The following is a 17,795-nucleotide window of genomic DNA, read 5'->3' as shown; positions in this document are numbered from 1 at the left end:
TCAGCATGATATGCACATAACAGCTGTACATGATGCGATTTCTGTTAGGCACATCTCAGCATTACTGCCTACATTAAAAGCATATGTAAATATTTGAATTAATTAAAACATTTGCTTTGTTGAGTAGAAGTGATGTGATAGTATCTTGAGCACAGAAAAGCCTTTGCGCCCAAATCACAGATTTCTTCAGAGTTAATTTCATTCTATCATGAAAGAAAGTCCAACTGACAAGGGTTTCTAATCAAGACTCACAGCAGTTTAAAATTGATCCCAGGTAACAATGATTTCTGAGTATGCACAGCTAATACATATACACATAGAGGTAAATATGCAAAAATATATTTCCAGTAAAACTGAATGTTGATTCTTACCAGAATTATTTGTTTGGAGATAAAGACAGAAGTTACTGACAATCACACAAGAGGTCCTTACATGACTATATACTAATGCATTTCTGACCTTGAGAATCATGTATGACCTATTGCTGCTGGAGCTAGGATATTTGAGATACCTATCAAGTACCCGGAGTATCACCTGTATAACAGCTCACAGCGCTGCTGTCCAACCGGCCACCTCCAGGGTGCCGATATTCATCTGCCAAGTAATTCTAATGTTGTTCTGGGCACATACCCAGGTGTTTACTTCCAGAAGCTGCCATGAAGTTCCTCCCATACCATCAAGCAGCTGCAAAGCAACTCTGTTGGTCTGAAAAGTGGTCTGGAAACTGATTTAAAATTACAACCCTAATACGAATATTGATATTTATATCTGTCACATTAATTTATGCTGCTTTCTACATTGTTTATACATAGATTTCACCTCAGCCTTTTAAATTTTTAGAGTAAATACAGTGTCACAGAATGAGCCATTAGAAATCACCTTCTGCTCAAGTGATCACTGGCTGCTTTAGTATCAATAAGCTAATAGTACATAGTATTTGCACTAGAATCAACTGTTACTGAAGAGTTTTGTAAACAATGACTCTGCTCAAGAAATAATTAAAGAATATATCAGTCATAACCTAGTAAAACTTTCACTACTAAAAGCACTTCATCAGCTAACAAACAAAACCAAAACACAAATCCATCTCTGTATCTGGCTGCCTAAAAACCCTTCCCGCAACAGCCGTTTTCTGAAATAAGCAAGGGCAAGTTGTGCACCAAGAAACACCAGAGATTTGCTTTTCAAAGAGGCTTACAGAGGCAGGTGTTAAATTTCTATTGCACTTGCACCCAACACAGGTCTACATCTTCCCCAAGGGGTTGTTGAAAAGCCCACCCCAGAGCACTCAAAGGAGGAAAGTAGGAGAGGGAGAGCAGAGCAAGGGGAAGAAAGAATAGTGACAACAAAGTAAGAGGGTAAAGGATAAGAGATCAAAGACAAAAAGAAAGAAAGCAAAGAAGATAATTTATCCTACCAGAGACAGCACCTCTTGTCAGTCAAGACAAGAAACATTGCCTCCCAAAAAGAATCTGGCACCAGGAAGTGGCAGAAGGGGGAAGACCAAATCTGACCTGAGGTAAGAAAAAAAAATGCAGTTATAATTTTTTTAGAACTTTGTTGTTTCATCTTACTTTTACAGTATAATTTTTAAAAAAGCTTTTTCTAATTAATATTTTTCTTCAGCTGGATTTTGTCAGTGATGACAGTGCGATGATACAAATCAAATGTGGAACAGGATCAATAGTACTTTGATAACAATGTGAAATTAAAGACAAATTTTAAGTAATATGGGGATGTCATATGAACTGATAGCTGCAAACAATGTATTATGCTAGTGAAATGTCCCAATGATTAAAAAATTTGGAAGAATGGACTTATAACTATAAAACTCACTGCAACAGAGTACAAGACCACTCATTTCTACCTGTAGGAGACTCTCCTGACTGCCTACTGGCAAGACAAAATCTACACGAGATATCCTATGTACAAATGGGAGAAACATCACGGTTTCTTGTATCCAAGTTCCAAGCCTAATTGCAATAAAAAAGTTGTACCTGGGTCTCCAACTGAAAATGGGGTGACTTCTAGAGACAGCCTCCTAGAAGCTCCAAATAAAGCAATCACAACAAAAAGAACTAACACAAACATGAAATTCACTGCAGGGTGACAAATGAGCAATAAAAAGAGGAACTCTCATAAAAAGCAAATCATAGACTAAGCCTAATTTTTTTTACAAATATTTAAGCATTAAAAATAAAAGAAGATAAAAATTCCATCAAGTAAATCCATCCATCCTTCCCCTGTCAACTTATTCAAACCACATTCTCAGAATAAACCTGGCAGGTGGGGTGGTATAATTTTTTCCTAATATGTCAGAGGCTCCAGTGACTTCTTCTATTCATACTTAAAAATTAATTCCAAACTAGAACAAGTAACTTCAAGTGGTAGAAATCAAGCCATTACCTGCACACACCTCTGATACACAATTCCAAGGCTTCTGTGATGTTGCCTCACAATTTTTACTTGGCACAGATCTCACTTCTAAACTTAGTAAATGACAATAAGCCACACAAAACTTTGCAAGTAGATCTGAACTGAAATGTTGGGTTAACACATATTTCCTGAAAAAGTTAAACTAATGAGCTTGTCTCTGTGCTTCACACTGAATTACAAATATTCTCACTTCACTGCGTTAAAATCATCAAAATGCTACACTGAGGAAAAAATGTGGATAACCATTAGGACTAGATATACAGAAAACTGTAGGAGTAAGTTCAAACCAGATGCTCAAGTGATGCTTCAGGGAAAGGGAGGTAAGATTTAAGATCCTTGACAACCACATCTGAATCTGAAGTAGTTAAAATACTTGGACTAGAAAGTTTAAGATAAAATTCAAAGCCTTAATTATTAAATCTGGGTATGAGGTAGCCTCAAGAACACTAAATAAAAAAATTCTCCATAATCTCATTACACAGTGTATGAAAAAGCAGTTCGATTTTATTCTTCCCCTTGAATTCATGAGATTTCTTCTTGTATTTGAAAAGGGAGATTACATATTACATTTTATGCAGTTATGCCCTTCTTTCAGATTCTCTATCAGCCTTTCTGAGGCAAATACTTTTTCAATTTCTGTCCATGCAATAATTCCCCCTCACACATCTTTACATCCTGAGTCACTAACAGCAGCCTGCTTGAGTTTTCTGAACTGCTCACAGTACCTTAATAATTTTAATAATGTTAGTAATGTTGTTTCTGTATAACCAAGCAACATTTCTGCCTATAGTTAAAAGTTTTGTATATCCCTTCTCCATTATGTCTTCATTTTCAGAACCTACAGCTACCAAATCCGCTCATCTGTTGTAAATCCTATAGAGGGGAAGAACACATTGCACGTGGGGGATTTAGCCCAAATGATTACAGGAACAAAACCCATGAAAGCTCACTACCATACTCACATTAAAATATATGTATCCCTAGGATCAATCTATGGTCAGAATCTATCAGATGTCATTTAACACAATTATATTCCTTTATTAAAAATACCACCTTACTCAGTGCACCAGCATGTATGATGTTCAGTAAACAACCTTTTTGTTTTGTCCTCCTTGGTCAGCCTGAGCGTTTAGTTATCACACAGTTTGAAGAAATTTGCACTGGCTGTGGATTTTCTCACTGCCTTATCTCTGCAAGCATTTTCTCTATAGCATTTCAGTGCAGCCCGAACATCAACGTATTAACTTTAACAAACACTTCTAAGCAAGATCTCCCTTCTCCTGAAATAGAGGGAAACCACAGCACGTAAAGAATAAAACTCCTAAATCTGCTGAACTAGTCACCCAATCTGAGATGCCAAAGGATGGAATTTTAAGAATCCTCGATTTTCTACAGTTAAGTGTTTTTTCAAAGTTCACTGCTCAGTTAATACAGTTGGAGGTGTGAATGCTCAGGTCTCAAAATCCCAAACCAGGTCTTCATAAGGAACAAACACATACCAGCTACCTGTGAATTCTTGACAAAATAACTTACCTAGCAGTTCACATGAACTCTGCAACAGAAGACAGGACAGTTGATCTAGCTTTCCACAACAAAGCTCCACTGTCAACACCTTGACCATCCTTTTTTTCTATAATATCTCTATCTGCTCATTTGCTGTGCACTCCCAAACACTGAGCAGTGGTCTAACATAGAGAACCCTCCTGCACACCCTAAAGAATGCAGGGTGGTATGGAATAGATAATATGCAGCTGTGTACAAAATAAAGATACTCAAATGAGGTTGAATTATTGCTGTCTCTGGAATCTGTCTCCGGCACATCCCAATTCCTGAGCAAAATTCTTCAAATATGCTGCTGTGTCCAGCAGCTTCTTGAATGTATTAGCACTTTTTGTATTAGTCACTGCTTTGGTTTTGTATTTAACAATAATGGAAGTAACATAACAATGAAGATACAACAATGAACAGTGACACTAACAACTCTCCCTCAAATGTTATCAGTAATGTAAACATGCAGAAGTATTTGAAAAGCTTTATTCTTGTTATTTAACATGTACAAATTTTATTTGTCCAGTACCGCTCAAGCAATTTTCATGGCTCTATAAATTTCCCCTGAATCCCTTCTTGTTTAAATCAGCATTTGGAACAGAGCTTTTTCACCATTTGTCTTCTCTCTTCACCCCCACCCAATAATGTTAAAAGTATCACAGTTCTGTTCCAGTTTTCCTGCTTAAAATATAGGCGACCAGTCTTTCAACATTGATAACTTAAATCTAATCCTTTTCTCCCTTTTCCCATGATGGTGTCATTACTTTTTATAAAGACTTGAGAGGAAAAACAGTCTCCTTTTACAAACATTTTTTGGAGGACCTTGTTCAGACTCTGCAGGAACAGCAGCAGCTTGGTTCACACAGTTTCCTAAACCACAGCCAAAATAATTTTTTTAAAACCTAGCTTCCATAAAGCCAGTAAGTATCATGCCAGTTAAAATATGAATTATGTTTCCATCTCTTTTTATTATTAAATGGTGATTCAGTTTCCTACTGAAATCAAACAACAGTTTAATAAAAAAGCAAATTACTGTGTTCAAATATTTCCAATCACATTTGCAGCTGTTTATATTTAACATTAACATTTTTTTGTGTCTAAACACAGCTCTCACTAGTCAAATTGTCACACTAACTAATTTTCAGATACTGCACTGCATCTGTAATTAGATGTATTAATATGCTACCATAGAGTAAAACTAAGAAGAGTACGAAACACTTTGCATATACAGTTAAAAAATGCCTTGGCAGACTCAAATACTAGTATAAATTCAAAAAAACTCACTGTTTTATGTTACATGTACAACTTAATCTGGACTTACTTTCTACAAAATAGATCTCAGTGGCAGCAACATATGAAAGAATTTGTTATTATTCTGTATTGTGAAATAGCAGACTCCTTTGAAGGAGATGCAAGCAAAGTATCGGAAGTTGTAACAGCAAGTTGTAACTGGTCTCACAGACACATGTTTCATTACTACATGCCACACTTCACCAACACCGTATCTTGAGTACTTTGTATGGAAAATATGTAGTCCTGTTAAGTGAATTAAAAGTTTTACATGCAAAAATATATTAATTCTGCATTTTGTGGCAACTTTATAGCTGACACTATATGAAGCATTAAGTTACACATCAGCTGGCTGAGCATTGTCATGACAGAAGTTTGTAGCACCCTTCTGCAGCTCCAGTATGACACAGCTATTGCATCATTACAAAGGGCAGAAATTACTCTTTTTAATGTTTTCAAAAAGTTTGTTTCAGATTAAGTTTTATGTTTTGTATTGTAACCATACAGAATATATCATCAGCCCAGACTCCCAATCTTTTCACTGTACAGCTAGAGGACTGGAGCTAATATTACCCTTATACTAATAGTTTTACAGTGGTTGGTATATATTCAACTGTAACTGTGATTTCTTGAATTTCAAAGACGAAATTTTATGCAGTTCTTTTTTAAGATTTACTTATTTATCCTTCTACTACAAACAACCACTTGATTTCAGTATCTCTACGCAACACATTTATGCATACACAGCAAGAGAAGGAGCAGAGAGACACTGGCTCCCTCAGGTAAAAGGATCTTGAAGCCAGAGAAGAGTATTTGGAAAGGCCATGTGGTCCTGACAGACACTGCTCTCCCTTCCTAGTTGTGTTACCACCATCCATTCACAATTTACTTCACACAAGACTAGGATTAACTGCAGACCTTTGCTGATTCATAAGAAATGCTGACAAATGGGGACCAGCAAAAAAACCCCACCACTTGCATTGCTGACAGCTCTTTGAAGCTTAAAGACTACATCCTTTAGTGAGAATAAGAAGGATGGAACTGGGTCTGAGAGTGGGGTGCAGAGCAAGAGAGATACAGAACTAAGTGATGCAGGTGATATGGAACAGGGAGCCCTCTGGAGATGCCAGCTGTAGGGAATCTTAAGCCAGGCCAGTAATACTGTTGCGACCTAGTTCCACAAAACAAGTTGCAAAAATGGTCTTGTAATGATATTCCTGCAAGTTGCAATTCTCAGTTTTTCTGCTGTCCTGGATGGTGTCTACTGCCGAGTAAGAGAATCATTGCAAGACACATGTCCACAAAGAGACAATCTGTAATAAGCAAAATACCTTCTGGTAAACTTTCCAGGATGTAAAAAAATGTTACCTACCTGTTCCTTGTAGGCTGCCAAATATTACACCACCACATATTTCTCCACAGAGGGGCTAACCCAGAGAAACACAGCATATTGCTCCTATAAAGGCAACAACATGAAATCCAAGACCAGGGAATGACCTCACGTGGCATTCTTTTACAAAACCAAAGGCAAAGAACAGCTAGCCTCTTAACACCCAATCACAGAAGAAAAATGGTTTTGAAAAATTAGAGGAGCCAAGCAATAGCAAGAGATAAATACTTAACTCTTGATAGCATTATCAAGGAAGTCCCTTGAACACTGAATAAACACATCAAAAAAAGCAACAGTAATTTAAATTCTAGTTGGTGTCCATTTTCCTGGATTTGGGAGAAACAGGAGTCTGGAGCTCATGTGTGAAATGAGAGCACAGTGAAAAGGCAGGCTGTGGTGAAACTTTTTGTGAAAGCTAACAAAATCTCCCTTTTAAAAAAACAACAATAAAACCAACTAACTAATAAACCCCAAACAACTGTTTTGTACAGATTATTACACCAAAGAAGTAGTTGAGAAACCCCAGAGGAAAGTAAGCATAAATCTCCATCAGATGCTTTACAGCCTACTTAAGTCCCAAGCCTTTAGAATTCTAACTTCTCCAGCATCTACACATCCAGATACATACTTTTCCACCATAAAACTGGTACAGCATCCAGATTCTGTCAAGAAATATCAATAAAGCTTGTTTGTAACTTTGTGTATGGACCATTTTAAAGAAAATACACATAAAAAAGAAATCACATAAACATGATTAAAGCTTGCTTTTCCCCTATACCACAGTCTTCCAAGACAGCCATTCCCAAACTCATCATACTGGATCAAAAACTGTCAGCTGTGAATAAACTTGCACAGATCTGAATCAAGAATTATCTTTCTTTTTGAGTATATAGTTTCTGTGGATTTCCAGAATTCTACCAAAATCAAGCCCCCAAAACATCTTCTCCATAAAGTTGGGAAACCATGCCTCCCATACTAATATGTGCTATTTTATCCCTGTAACTAAAGTTGCCTAAAGAACACACCTGAAGTGTGAAGTAAGAGGAGAATCATTGAGAAATTAAGAGACAGACTAGCTTTTTTAAAAAAAATATCACAAGGATACAGTGGTAGATGTAATTTTTAATCTCACAGCGTTCTCATGGTTTTAGGAATGCACTGTTTATTCACACACACCTGAGAACTCTACACCCAGGATCCAGAATTACCAAAACTCACATTCACTTACCAAGTAGGTAATTAATTAGGCAATTATCTCCTTTTTTTCTAACTAGGTGTGTCTAAATAGAACAATCACTGATGAATCTGCTTTGCAAAGATAATATTAAGCCTGGTTTCATTAACAGTCACTCCTTCTAAAAATACCAACAAATATCAAAGACAGGAAATATAATTTTTCCTGCTACAAAGAACCTAACAACTAAAAGGAAAATTCATGCTATAGTCTCCATAAGAAACATAGAAGAAAATGTACTTTCAAATTCTATTTTAATAAAAAGACAGGGCTGGGATGTCTTTTTAACACACATCACCACTTCTTACAATAGTCCATGCACTTATCACTGAAAACCACTAAAGAACAACACATGATAACACTTATCACTATGATAAAACTTCCATAATTTTGACCTATTCAAGTTCGAAAAGCCTGTATTCCACTACTGTACTTTAAAGAGAGTATTACGGATACATGCATCACAGCAGATACTTACAGACTGCATAAGCCTACTACACCACCACCAATAATTTTGTGATCAATGATCATTTTATTTCAGTTAAAACTGCATTTTTAACCATAAAGAAATCCATCTCTACCCTCCTGGAAAACATGAAGTGGGGGCGGGGGGAGGGAGAAAAAGCAGCAGTCCTACTAAGCTTCAACTTTAGTAAGCAAACCACAAAAAAAAGCTAGTGGATTTAGGGAAGAAAATTCTTTGACAGAGATGCACACGTACTTGCACAAACAAGAAGTCTGCAAAATACTGCGACACACACCAAAAATCCATCACATATACAACACTGCCTAAAATCGAGCTACTAACTAGAAGCCAGCAGTATGAGCCACAAATATCGGATTCTCCTATAACGTTTCTGTCAAAAGGTTTTAAGATTACATAAAACAGAGAAAAGATAAATTAGATAAGAGAAAATGGAGACAACACTGAATTAAGTTCCTAACATGGCAGAAAGTTACCTTTTCAGATGACAATCCCTGGTTTTACAGAATACTATTCCAAACACTTTACCCGCTGGTAAACAAGCACAGAAAAACCGAGCAACTTTCTCTACTGGTTTCACACTCGCATGTTCTTCCTGCACGAATTCCTTTCTTAGCCTCCATCTCTTCCTCCACCCTGCTCCTTCTGACTAACTACCCACTGAACTCTTCCACGGCGATAAACACAACGGGATCAGAGGCAAGCAGCACACAGAACACGTTTCTCCGGCGGCCTCAAAACATGCCACTACTACATCAGCACCGGCCTCCTCGGCCGCAAGGCAAAACCGAGGGAAAACGGGCAGATCCCGGGGCCGCCAGCACACAAGCCACCCCTCGGCAGGGCCAGGCAGGCTGCCCGCACACTTCTGTCCCGGGCCCCGCTCCCCCGGCACCCAGCGGGGCCCCGGGGCGCGGAGCCCGGCCGGACCTGCCGCGGCGGCGGCCGACACGTCGGCAGGGCCGCCCCGCGCCACCGCCCACCCACGGCGGCCGGGCCCTCCGGGGGCGCCGCACCTCGCTCCGCCCGTCCTTCGGGCGGAGAAGCGGGGCGGCCCGGCTCCCCTGCCGGCCGTACCTGCGGCCCCGGCCCCGCCCGGCGGAGGCCGCGCGGCGAACGGGCCGTACCGGCCTCCCCCGCTATGACACTGCAGAGCGCGGCCCGCCCGACGGGGCCTCTCCTTCCTTCCGCCGCCGGGCCCCGGGCCCCGCTCCCGGCGGCGCCATGATGATGATCGGCCCCCAAGGCCGCCGGGCCGGGCCCTGCCGCCGCCGCCGGGAGCGGCCTGGGCGCCCCGCACCGCTCACCTTCATGTCGGGACATCCTAGTCCGGAGACGGCGGCCCAGGCCCGTCCCGGGGCTCCCGCGGGCAGCTCGGGCGCCGCTGCGGCCTCGCCCCCCGCCGCCGCCCCGGTGCGAGAGGAGAGGGTCCGGGGCTGGGCCGGGAAGGGGGCGAAAACACAAGAGGCGGCGAGGAGCCGGCCTCCCTCCTCCTCCTTCTCCTCCTCCTCCTGCCTCCTCGCTCGCCCTGCGGGGGGCGGATCCGGCGGCAACGGCTTCCCGGGCGCCGTGACACGGTGACTCCGGGCCCCAACGGCCGCTGGCGCCGCCTCCCGCGCCGCTCCGCCCCTGCCGCACCAGCGACGGCGGCGGCCGCGCTGGAGCGTTCCCGGCCTCGGCCCCTGCCCCTTCCCCTTCCTCCTCCCGCCCCGGCCGCGCTGCTGGAGGAAGAGGAAACTCCCCGGCAGGGCGGCGGCCCTCCCGCGCGGGCTGCCGGGCCGGGGCGGGCTCCGCCTGGGGGAAGGAAGCGGCCGAGGTAACGGGACCCAGCACCGGCCTGACCGAAAGGACACGCATTAATCAGCTTTTTTAATGTAAAAGAAGCGGGCAAAAAGCGGCAGAGAACAGCTGGGCGCATGCCCTGAGCCAGCGTTCCGTCACTTATCGCGTTACTCGTTCTGACAGATTTGGGGAGCTGCGACTCCAGACACAGGGCTGAAGTCTTTCCTTCGTGTTTTGTTTATGTTTTGTTTTGTTTTTTTTTTTCTCCGTTCCGCCTTTGTCAGGCCTGCAGAGGACTGCTAGAAGTGTCCTTCAGTTAAACTCTAGCTCTGTAAAGAGGATGCTCACGGAGTGCCGTGTGTTGTCCCGCTCACAGAATCACAGAACAGCTTGGATGGGACCCACAAGGATCGTCAAGTCAAAACAGCTGGCCCTGCACAGGACAGCCCCATGAGTGACACCATGTGCCTGAGAGCGTGTTCCAATGCTTCTTGAACTCTGTCGGGCTTGGTGCTGTGACCACTTCCCTGGGAAGCCTGTTCCAGTGCCCAAACACCCTCTGGGTGAAGAACCTCTCTCTAGTGTCCAATCTAAACCTCCCCTGACAAAACTTCATGCAGTTCCTTCGGGTTTTGTCACAGATCATCACAGATAAAGAGATCAGTGCCTGCCCTTTCTATTCCCCTCATGAGGAAGTTGAAACTACAATGAGGTCTCCCCTCAGTCTCCTCCAGGCTGAAGAGACCCAGGGACCTCAGCTACTTCTTATACAGCTTCCCCTCAAGGCCCTGTACTCCAGACAAGTGTCTTGGTCTGTCCACACCATGAGGACTTTTTATCCCATCATTGATGGCTTCCTGCCACTTCATGGAAGCAGGCCAGGCTTGGAATGAGTGAAAGACCTGCAACATGGCCATGTTCCTTCCCTGGTCCAGATGCACAGGGCACATACATCATGCATTTTGCTTCTGTGTTGCCTTTTTTACTATGACTTCCTGGCCTTTCCCTAGATTGCATCCATGATAATAGCACCATCTTTCTCACCTTCTCCCACCTGCCTTCGTTTTCCTTTTAAGTTTTCCATCTACCGTGCTCATGGCATTCCTTCATCATTTCCCTTTGCCAATCCAACACCTCCATCTTCTCCACTGTTTTACACCACAGCTCCCATATGTCTGCCCCAGCCCCACAATTCTTACAAGTTTAAGTTGGTGAAATACCTTCTCAGTCTATTTCAAGGGCCATGAGGGCCCACACCAGAGCAGCCTACATATCAAGGTGCTGGGAAAGGCGGGACTGAACCAGAACACGTTGAAAGGAGGAAGTGCCAACCTCATTCCTGGCACCACGTCCCTCCCATGCCATTTGTTCTATACAGCCTCTGCTTGACACCTTACATGCATGTGCACCCTTTGTTCCTGGTACAAGGGTGTTCCTGGTTTCTGATGACCTGGTTCACTTCCAGCTTTCCTTTAGCCACATGCAGTTTCATAAACAGTGCCTACTGAGAAGATAACCTGGATCAAAAAGTCTAAAATTCCAGTGGTTTGTGGGCATTTTCAGTGGCAGCAAGCAATACCTGTGATTGGATATGCTGTAGGGGAAAGTGGGGATCATTTTGACTGATGGGAGCCAATGACTTCACTGCTTGTGAAAGCAGGCAAAGAGTCAATGACCATGCAAGGAGGTTGTAAGAAGTACACCACAGATGACAAGAAACTGAAGAGCAACTTGCAGCTGTCATAATACTCACGTACCAAACTAGGAAAACATTGTCTCCGAGATAGTTCTGGTGACAAAGCTATACCTATCTTGCTAGCATTTCACAGCAACAGTGCACAGACTGGAGCAGTGAGTAACCTGTGTCTTACTATTCTATTTTGTCACCAACAATTTTAAATGCAAATTGGCAATTGTTTCACCCAGATGCAAAATACAGACCATCAGTTGCTCCCTGTCAGTTCCTAGAAGAGAAAGCTAGCTTGCAAGCTGGTAACTCAGCTGGCAAGAGATATTTAATTTCTGTGAGAGACTGTGGCTCCTCCTGAAGAAAACTTGTGTCACTCTGATAGCTATGATGCTGTGCTGGGCTGTGCTAGGTTTTATCCTGTTCCAGAAGAGTGACCTCCCAAAGGAGCTTCTCCCCATGAAATAAAGACTTCATGCCAGGTATTTCAGGAAGATTCTGTCTTTAGTCATGGAAGTCCTTGATCTAATCATCTTCTTTCTCCACACTTCAGTTAAAAACAGTTCAATAAACTTTCCTCTAATAAGCATTACTCAGATGGATATCCCTTGAGTGCACATTGTGCCTCTTCTGTGGCCTCTTCTCCATCTTTGTAGGCTTGAAGTCCAAAATTAAAACTGTAATCTTGTTACTATTTCCTGTTTTCTTGCCTTAAGGCCAGTATCAATACCCAAGGACACAGTATAGATAAAAACCTTGGAATTACGTTAGAATATGCCTACATGTGCAGCAGTATGTGAAAGACACCTGCATTATATCCTTCAGTGGGAATTTTGCTGATTGTTTCCTCTGCAAATACAGCAAATACTGCAAATGTAACATGACCAGGCTCTCAGTGATGAGGATGTGGCAACTCTGTCTGTGTGCAAAGAGGTACATAACAGAATTTGAATGTCCTTTACAAGGTCATGGCCACCAGTAGAAAATATTATTTTCTTAGAATTATCTTGATAATTAATAACCTATACTGTCCTGGTTTTGAACAATACTGTTTCTCAAACCCACATGCTGTTATTCCACAGGCAGAATGAGAAAGAAAGATTTTAGTTAGGCTTATAAAGTTCTTGTATGGATGAATCTTTCTGTCTCTATGGAAGGAGCCTACCATGATTGGGTTTCTTAGTCTTTCTCTCCTGTACACCAGAAGAGTTCATAGGTGATACTTCCTTTAAAGCCATGAGGAAAAAAATTCAACATTACTATCTTCCTGATGGATAAAAGCAAGCTGAAAAATAAAAATTTTCTTACCTAAAAGTCATTCAAGGTCAGAGCCAGACAAGGGATTAGAGACCCAGTTCTCACAGTTAATTAGGCCATTGAATAAGCCACAGTGATAAACAGAAAAATTGGTGAATTTTCCCAACATATAATAATAATATGATAAAATTTGTGTCTGAAAGTCATAAAATCCTCTGAAATAGGGAAGAGATGGTTGTGTGGCCTCATGTGGTTCCTTTCCCTGCCATTGTAAAAATGGTGTCTGGAAAAGACCAGGAGAAGTTTGACCACTGAACAGTGGTCACTGAACACTGAATTGAACTGTGATATTCTAGAGCAGAACTCCTGAGTGTTAAAACTCAGAGTGTTATATTAGGGGACACTTAGTCCATTAATCTCCTCAGAATTTTTCACCCTTTTGTAAGGTACTGAAAGCCCACTTGAGACTGTGTTTTTAACTTGTTTTTAACTGGTTTCAGTGCTATTTCTAACAGGCTTCATCCATTTGAGGAATGCTTTACTTTGTTTGAATATGTCATTACCAAGGCTGGGCAAACCACTATGTGCCACACTAGCTCCTTGCAGGTTTGGTGCTTCAGGGTCACGCTTCGAAGTGAAACACCACAGCAGTACAAAACTTAAATATATCAGTTGCGTGGTCATCAGTGGACACATATGGAACTGTGATGCATACATACTCAAATATTAAATTTGTACACGGGTACATCTCAGGGCCTTCCACTACACTTTCTTTTTTCCTGTTTTTCTGCCTCCTCTTGCTAGTGGTTCAACATGATACAGAGTTGCTTACCAGCTGTGTTCAGTATGATATGTAAATAAAGCATTTAAAATCAAACAGAGAAAGTCAGTCTTGCCGCTTTCTACTTTATGAGGAAAGACCTAAAATACCTTAACTTCTTCTTACCTTCTTCTGTTCTATTTTACATTCTATGCCAAGGATGCCTGGTTTGCCACGATAACCAGAAAATACAAGGACTTTGGGATTCCCATGATTGGATTCTAGATAGGAAATGGTATTTCTACATAAATACTTCTTGTGAACTGAATTCTTTCATGTTCCCAGGCCTGATTACGGTGTCTCACAATCCAGCTTGAAATGGCCAAAGCCCTGAGGAGCTGCACAAGTGAAACTGTAGGAATCGGGAACATCAGACAGCTTTGCTTGGTGAGTCCCATTTGGAGCTTTTGCAATGGAATACAAGCATCTCGTTGGATGAGAGTGGACTTGAATTTTTAGCAGATTTTTTTTTCCTCACATGTAAACCATGTTTGGCTATAGAGCTATACTGGGCTAAGCACAACTAAATATACTATAAAATGCTCATTGTCAGTTTAAACTTTTATTAGTAATAGTCCTTTTGAATGCTGGACACCACTAGGATGTACAATGGAAATGGTATGCTGCTATGCCTATACTTTACTGGCAACCAGCAGTTGCAAAAGCTGTTTAATTTTTTCAGACATGCTGTCCAAGAGTAAATCTTGGACAAGAGTAAATCACATCTGTCTTCTTTCCTGATCTGTGGCATCCCCATATTCACCTGCACATACCCTGAAATCACTGCCACTCCCAAACCCTCTGTAACAGGTTTTGCATGATCCCAGAATCTTTTTGTGAGTTGGACAGGTGGCGTTAAGAGGTTAAGCTGATGGGTACTTGTACAGAGCCAGACAAATGTGTGCAGGCACCGCACAGAATTCTAATATACTGCTGCTCTTTTCCTTCTATCAGCAAATGTATCTGGACTTCAGCAAAATGAGGAATTGCCTTGTTTATCGCCTCCTTTTTAGAGTGTGCATTCAGAGGTTACCCCAGATTGGTCCTTCACTACTGAGAGCTTTCATCTTCTCCGCAGTCAGTTTTTGATGCTGGTTAAGATACCAGATGTTGATATAAAGTTTAAGGTGACCCAGCTAACTTCTCTTCAACTTTCTGGCCAAACCTTTGTGAAGAACTTGAGCCAAAACAAACACTGAAAATTCATCAAATCATTCTGTCCTCTTAAAAAAATACTTCAAACTGACCACATACTCTTGTAATGGCATGGTTCCAGTAGGCACACCATTCTTACAGGACCTAAAGTCACAGCACACTAGGAAATAGAAACAGTTTTTAAAATTTCTCCAAATTCCAGCTCTGCTCTCTGTTAGAAGAGGACAAAAAAAAAGCATTTATCTTTTCTTGAAATTGTTTTTACTGTTCCTTTGGAGGTTAGCGCTGAACAAAACAATAATCCTCTACTTGATAATTTATCCTTTCTTGAAATTATTTTTACTGTTCCTTTGGAGGTTAGCACTGAACAAAACAATAATCCTCTACTTGATAACCATGAATGTTGCCATTTTGACTCCAGTCCATGTGAATGAATCAGAAACACAGTGTTCCAAGCACTGTTCCCACAAGGAGAAGATATCAGGGATGTATCCTGTGTACTTACAAAGCTTTTTCTCTGTGAACAGGAGGAAGCATTTAAAACATTATCTGCTCATCACCATAAAAACTCCTCTGCTGCCCAGATGTGTTTTTTGCACATGTTTCTCAGAGTCATCCTGCAATACTGGTTCAGGCTATGAACTAAGTTTTCGTTACCCTCTGGGTTTTTTCTGGCCTTCTCTTCCTATCCCCTCTCTCTTTCAGAACAACACCTGCACTTACTCATAAGGAATTCCCTTATTCAAAGGGAATTCAAATAATTGAGTGATCCTATTTGACCTTTTTGAGTGCAACTCTCTGCCTGTTCTTATAGGCACTGGATACTGACATACAGGATACAAGCTACTCTTTGCAAAACTTGGTGGTTAATCTTTGGATATGTAGGCCTCTGTTTCAGTGTAATTCAAGATTGGTTCCTTTAGGCATGACTTCTCACCTTGCCTGCTGAAATCATATGATGGGTGGGATGCTATGATGAGGTGATACAATGTCAGTCTCCAAAATTGGCCTAAGACTTGAGGTTGCAAGGGGCCTTCATGGCTGGCTCCTTTTCCATGAGGACCCTTGTGAGCAAAGAAGTGCTCTAGAAGTCACTGCAAAATCTCATCAACTCCAGGACTATCCAGGCTAAATGCAGTATGGCAATGCCTGGGGAAGTGTTTGTCTGCACTGCTTGTGTCTGTTTTGCAAGCTGAGGAACAGAAAGCAGGTGAAACTCCCACAGTGTCAAAGAGACTACTAGCACTTGTTGGAGTGAGGGGGCATCTCTATGTACACCAGGAGTTTTCAAACATAAGAGAACATGTAATTTCTGCTGTAAAAAGCCTGTACTATAAAGTGACAGCTGTAATCTGGCATCATGGGGTACAAAACCCAGGTTTATGTGGCCCTTGTCTTGGCCATGGCTACCGAGTAGCAATCCTGCAGTAAAATGGGTTCTATCTCATCTTTCTCTTCTTCTTCTCTCCCTAGAAATTTTAGCCTGCGTAGCTCGGAGAAGCATGTGTCTGACAGTGTATTAACAGTTAAAAAGAGAAATGAGAAAGTCAATATAGTTAACCTGGAGGGAAAACAATGCTCTTACTTGAAATGCACAAAATTGCTGTGTGTGCGCCAGGTGGCTCTGTCTGGTTCTGCAGCAGGCACCTATACTGAAATCATTTGCTGCAATATTCTTAGCTGCTGTTAGTGATGCATGACTAGTGATTTTGGCTTGTCCTTTCCCAATCATCCCTCATTTTCCCCTTCCTCCTGCAATGAAACGAGAAAATTTGAGCTCCAAATGGGACCTAGCTATGTCTGGGACACTGCTAAATGACAAACAGATCTCATTCAGCTCTTAGGGTTTTATTCAGACACGCTGTCTAGCAGTAAACTAGGCCTTGCCTAAGGCAAATCTCACATATTTTCCCTCTGAATGTCAGAAGCCAAGCAGTTTCCTGTTCTCACTTTAGAAGTTTTAAATTTTTCAGTTAAAGAATCATCTGAAAATTGATAATTTGAAAATACATTTCTAAAACCAGATGTTTCTGGTTTTCTGTTGCCCACGTAAATACTCAACACTCTCTCCTTTTATTGTAGCCTTAATCTCAATGCAGGATCTGTGCAGGTTGGACCTCAAACAAATTAGCAAGATGATTGGCAGTACCACTCAACTGGTATCAGAGTGCTGGAACAGTGCTCAGGAACCCTCCACACTAACCATGCACCTGCTCTGTAAGTACCTGCAAATAGTCATTTGGACTCATTTGGCAGCAGAGAAACTGTTACTGCAAGAGGCAGCCAGAAAAGCCAGTGAGCACCATATGCTATTGTGTACAGGGAGCGTGTGCTCTCACTATCCTTTGGTAAAAATGGGAATAAAACTCATATTCATGGTGTGTCTGCAAACTAGAGCAGGGACAGATGTGTGGAAGCACATGCCACCTTCTTGTCCTGGTAAGCAGGCTTTGACAGAAGAGGGATGTAGTTACAAAAATGCTGCTAGCGAGGATTTTCTTGTTATTTTCTAAGTCCGTGAGAGACTTTTCTCTCTCACAGAAGAGGTAGCAGGGAATGTAAACAACCCAGACACCTGCAACCTTGAAAAGTCTTGTTTATGGTATAGTAAAAAAATATTTTGACAATGGATGTTTTAGGATTTTAGCCAATCACCCCCAAGGGGTGGCTGGCCCTTTGTCCAATTCGGCTATGAAGAAAAAAGTCTATAAA

General features: G+C 41.8%; 1 protein-coding gene across 1 annotated transcript in view; it reads right to left on the bottom strand.

Moving 5' to 3' along the window:
• Positions 1-10,239, bottom strand: part of LOC138103208 (E3 ubiquitin-protein ligase KCMF1) — a 46,305-nt gene extending 36,066 nt beyond the window's left edge. Inside the window, exon 1 of the mRNA XM_069001334.1 lies at positions 9,690-10,239. Coding sequence (XP_068857435.1) covers positions 9,690-10,239 — 550 coding nt within the window. The remainder of the gene's footprint in view (positions 1-9,689) is intronic.
• Between the last annotated feature and the right edge of the window lie 7,556 nt (positions 10,240-17,795).

The sequence above is a fragment of the Aphelocoma coerulescens genome (genome assembly GCF_041296385.1).
Source record: "Aphelocoma coerulescens isolate FSJ_1873_10779 chromosome Z unlocalized genomic scaffold, UR_Acoe_1.0 ChrZ, whole genome shotgun sequence".
Taxonomy (NCBI): Eukaryota; Metazoa; Chordata; class Aves; order Passeriformes; family Corvidae; genus Aphelocoma; species Aphelocoma coerulescens.
This window is presented reverse-complemented; position numbering and strand designations above follow the sequence as displayed.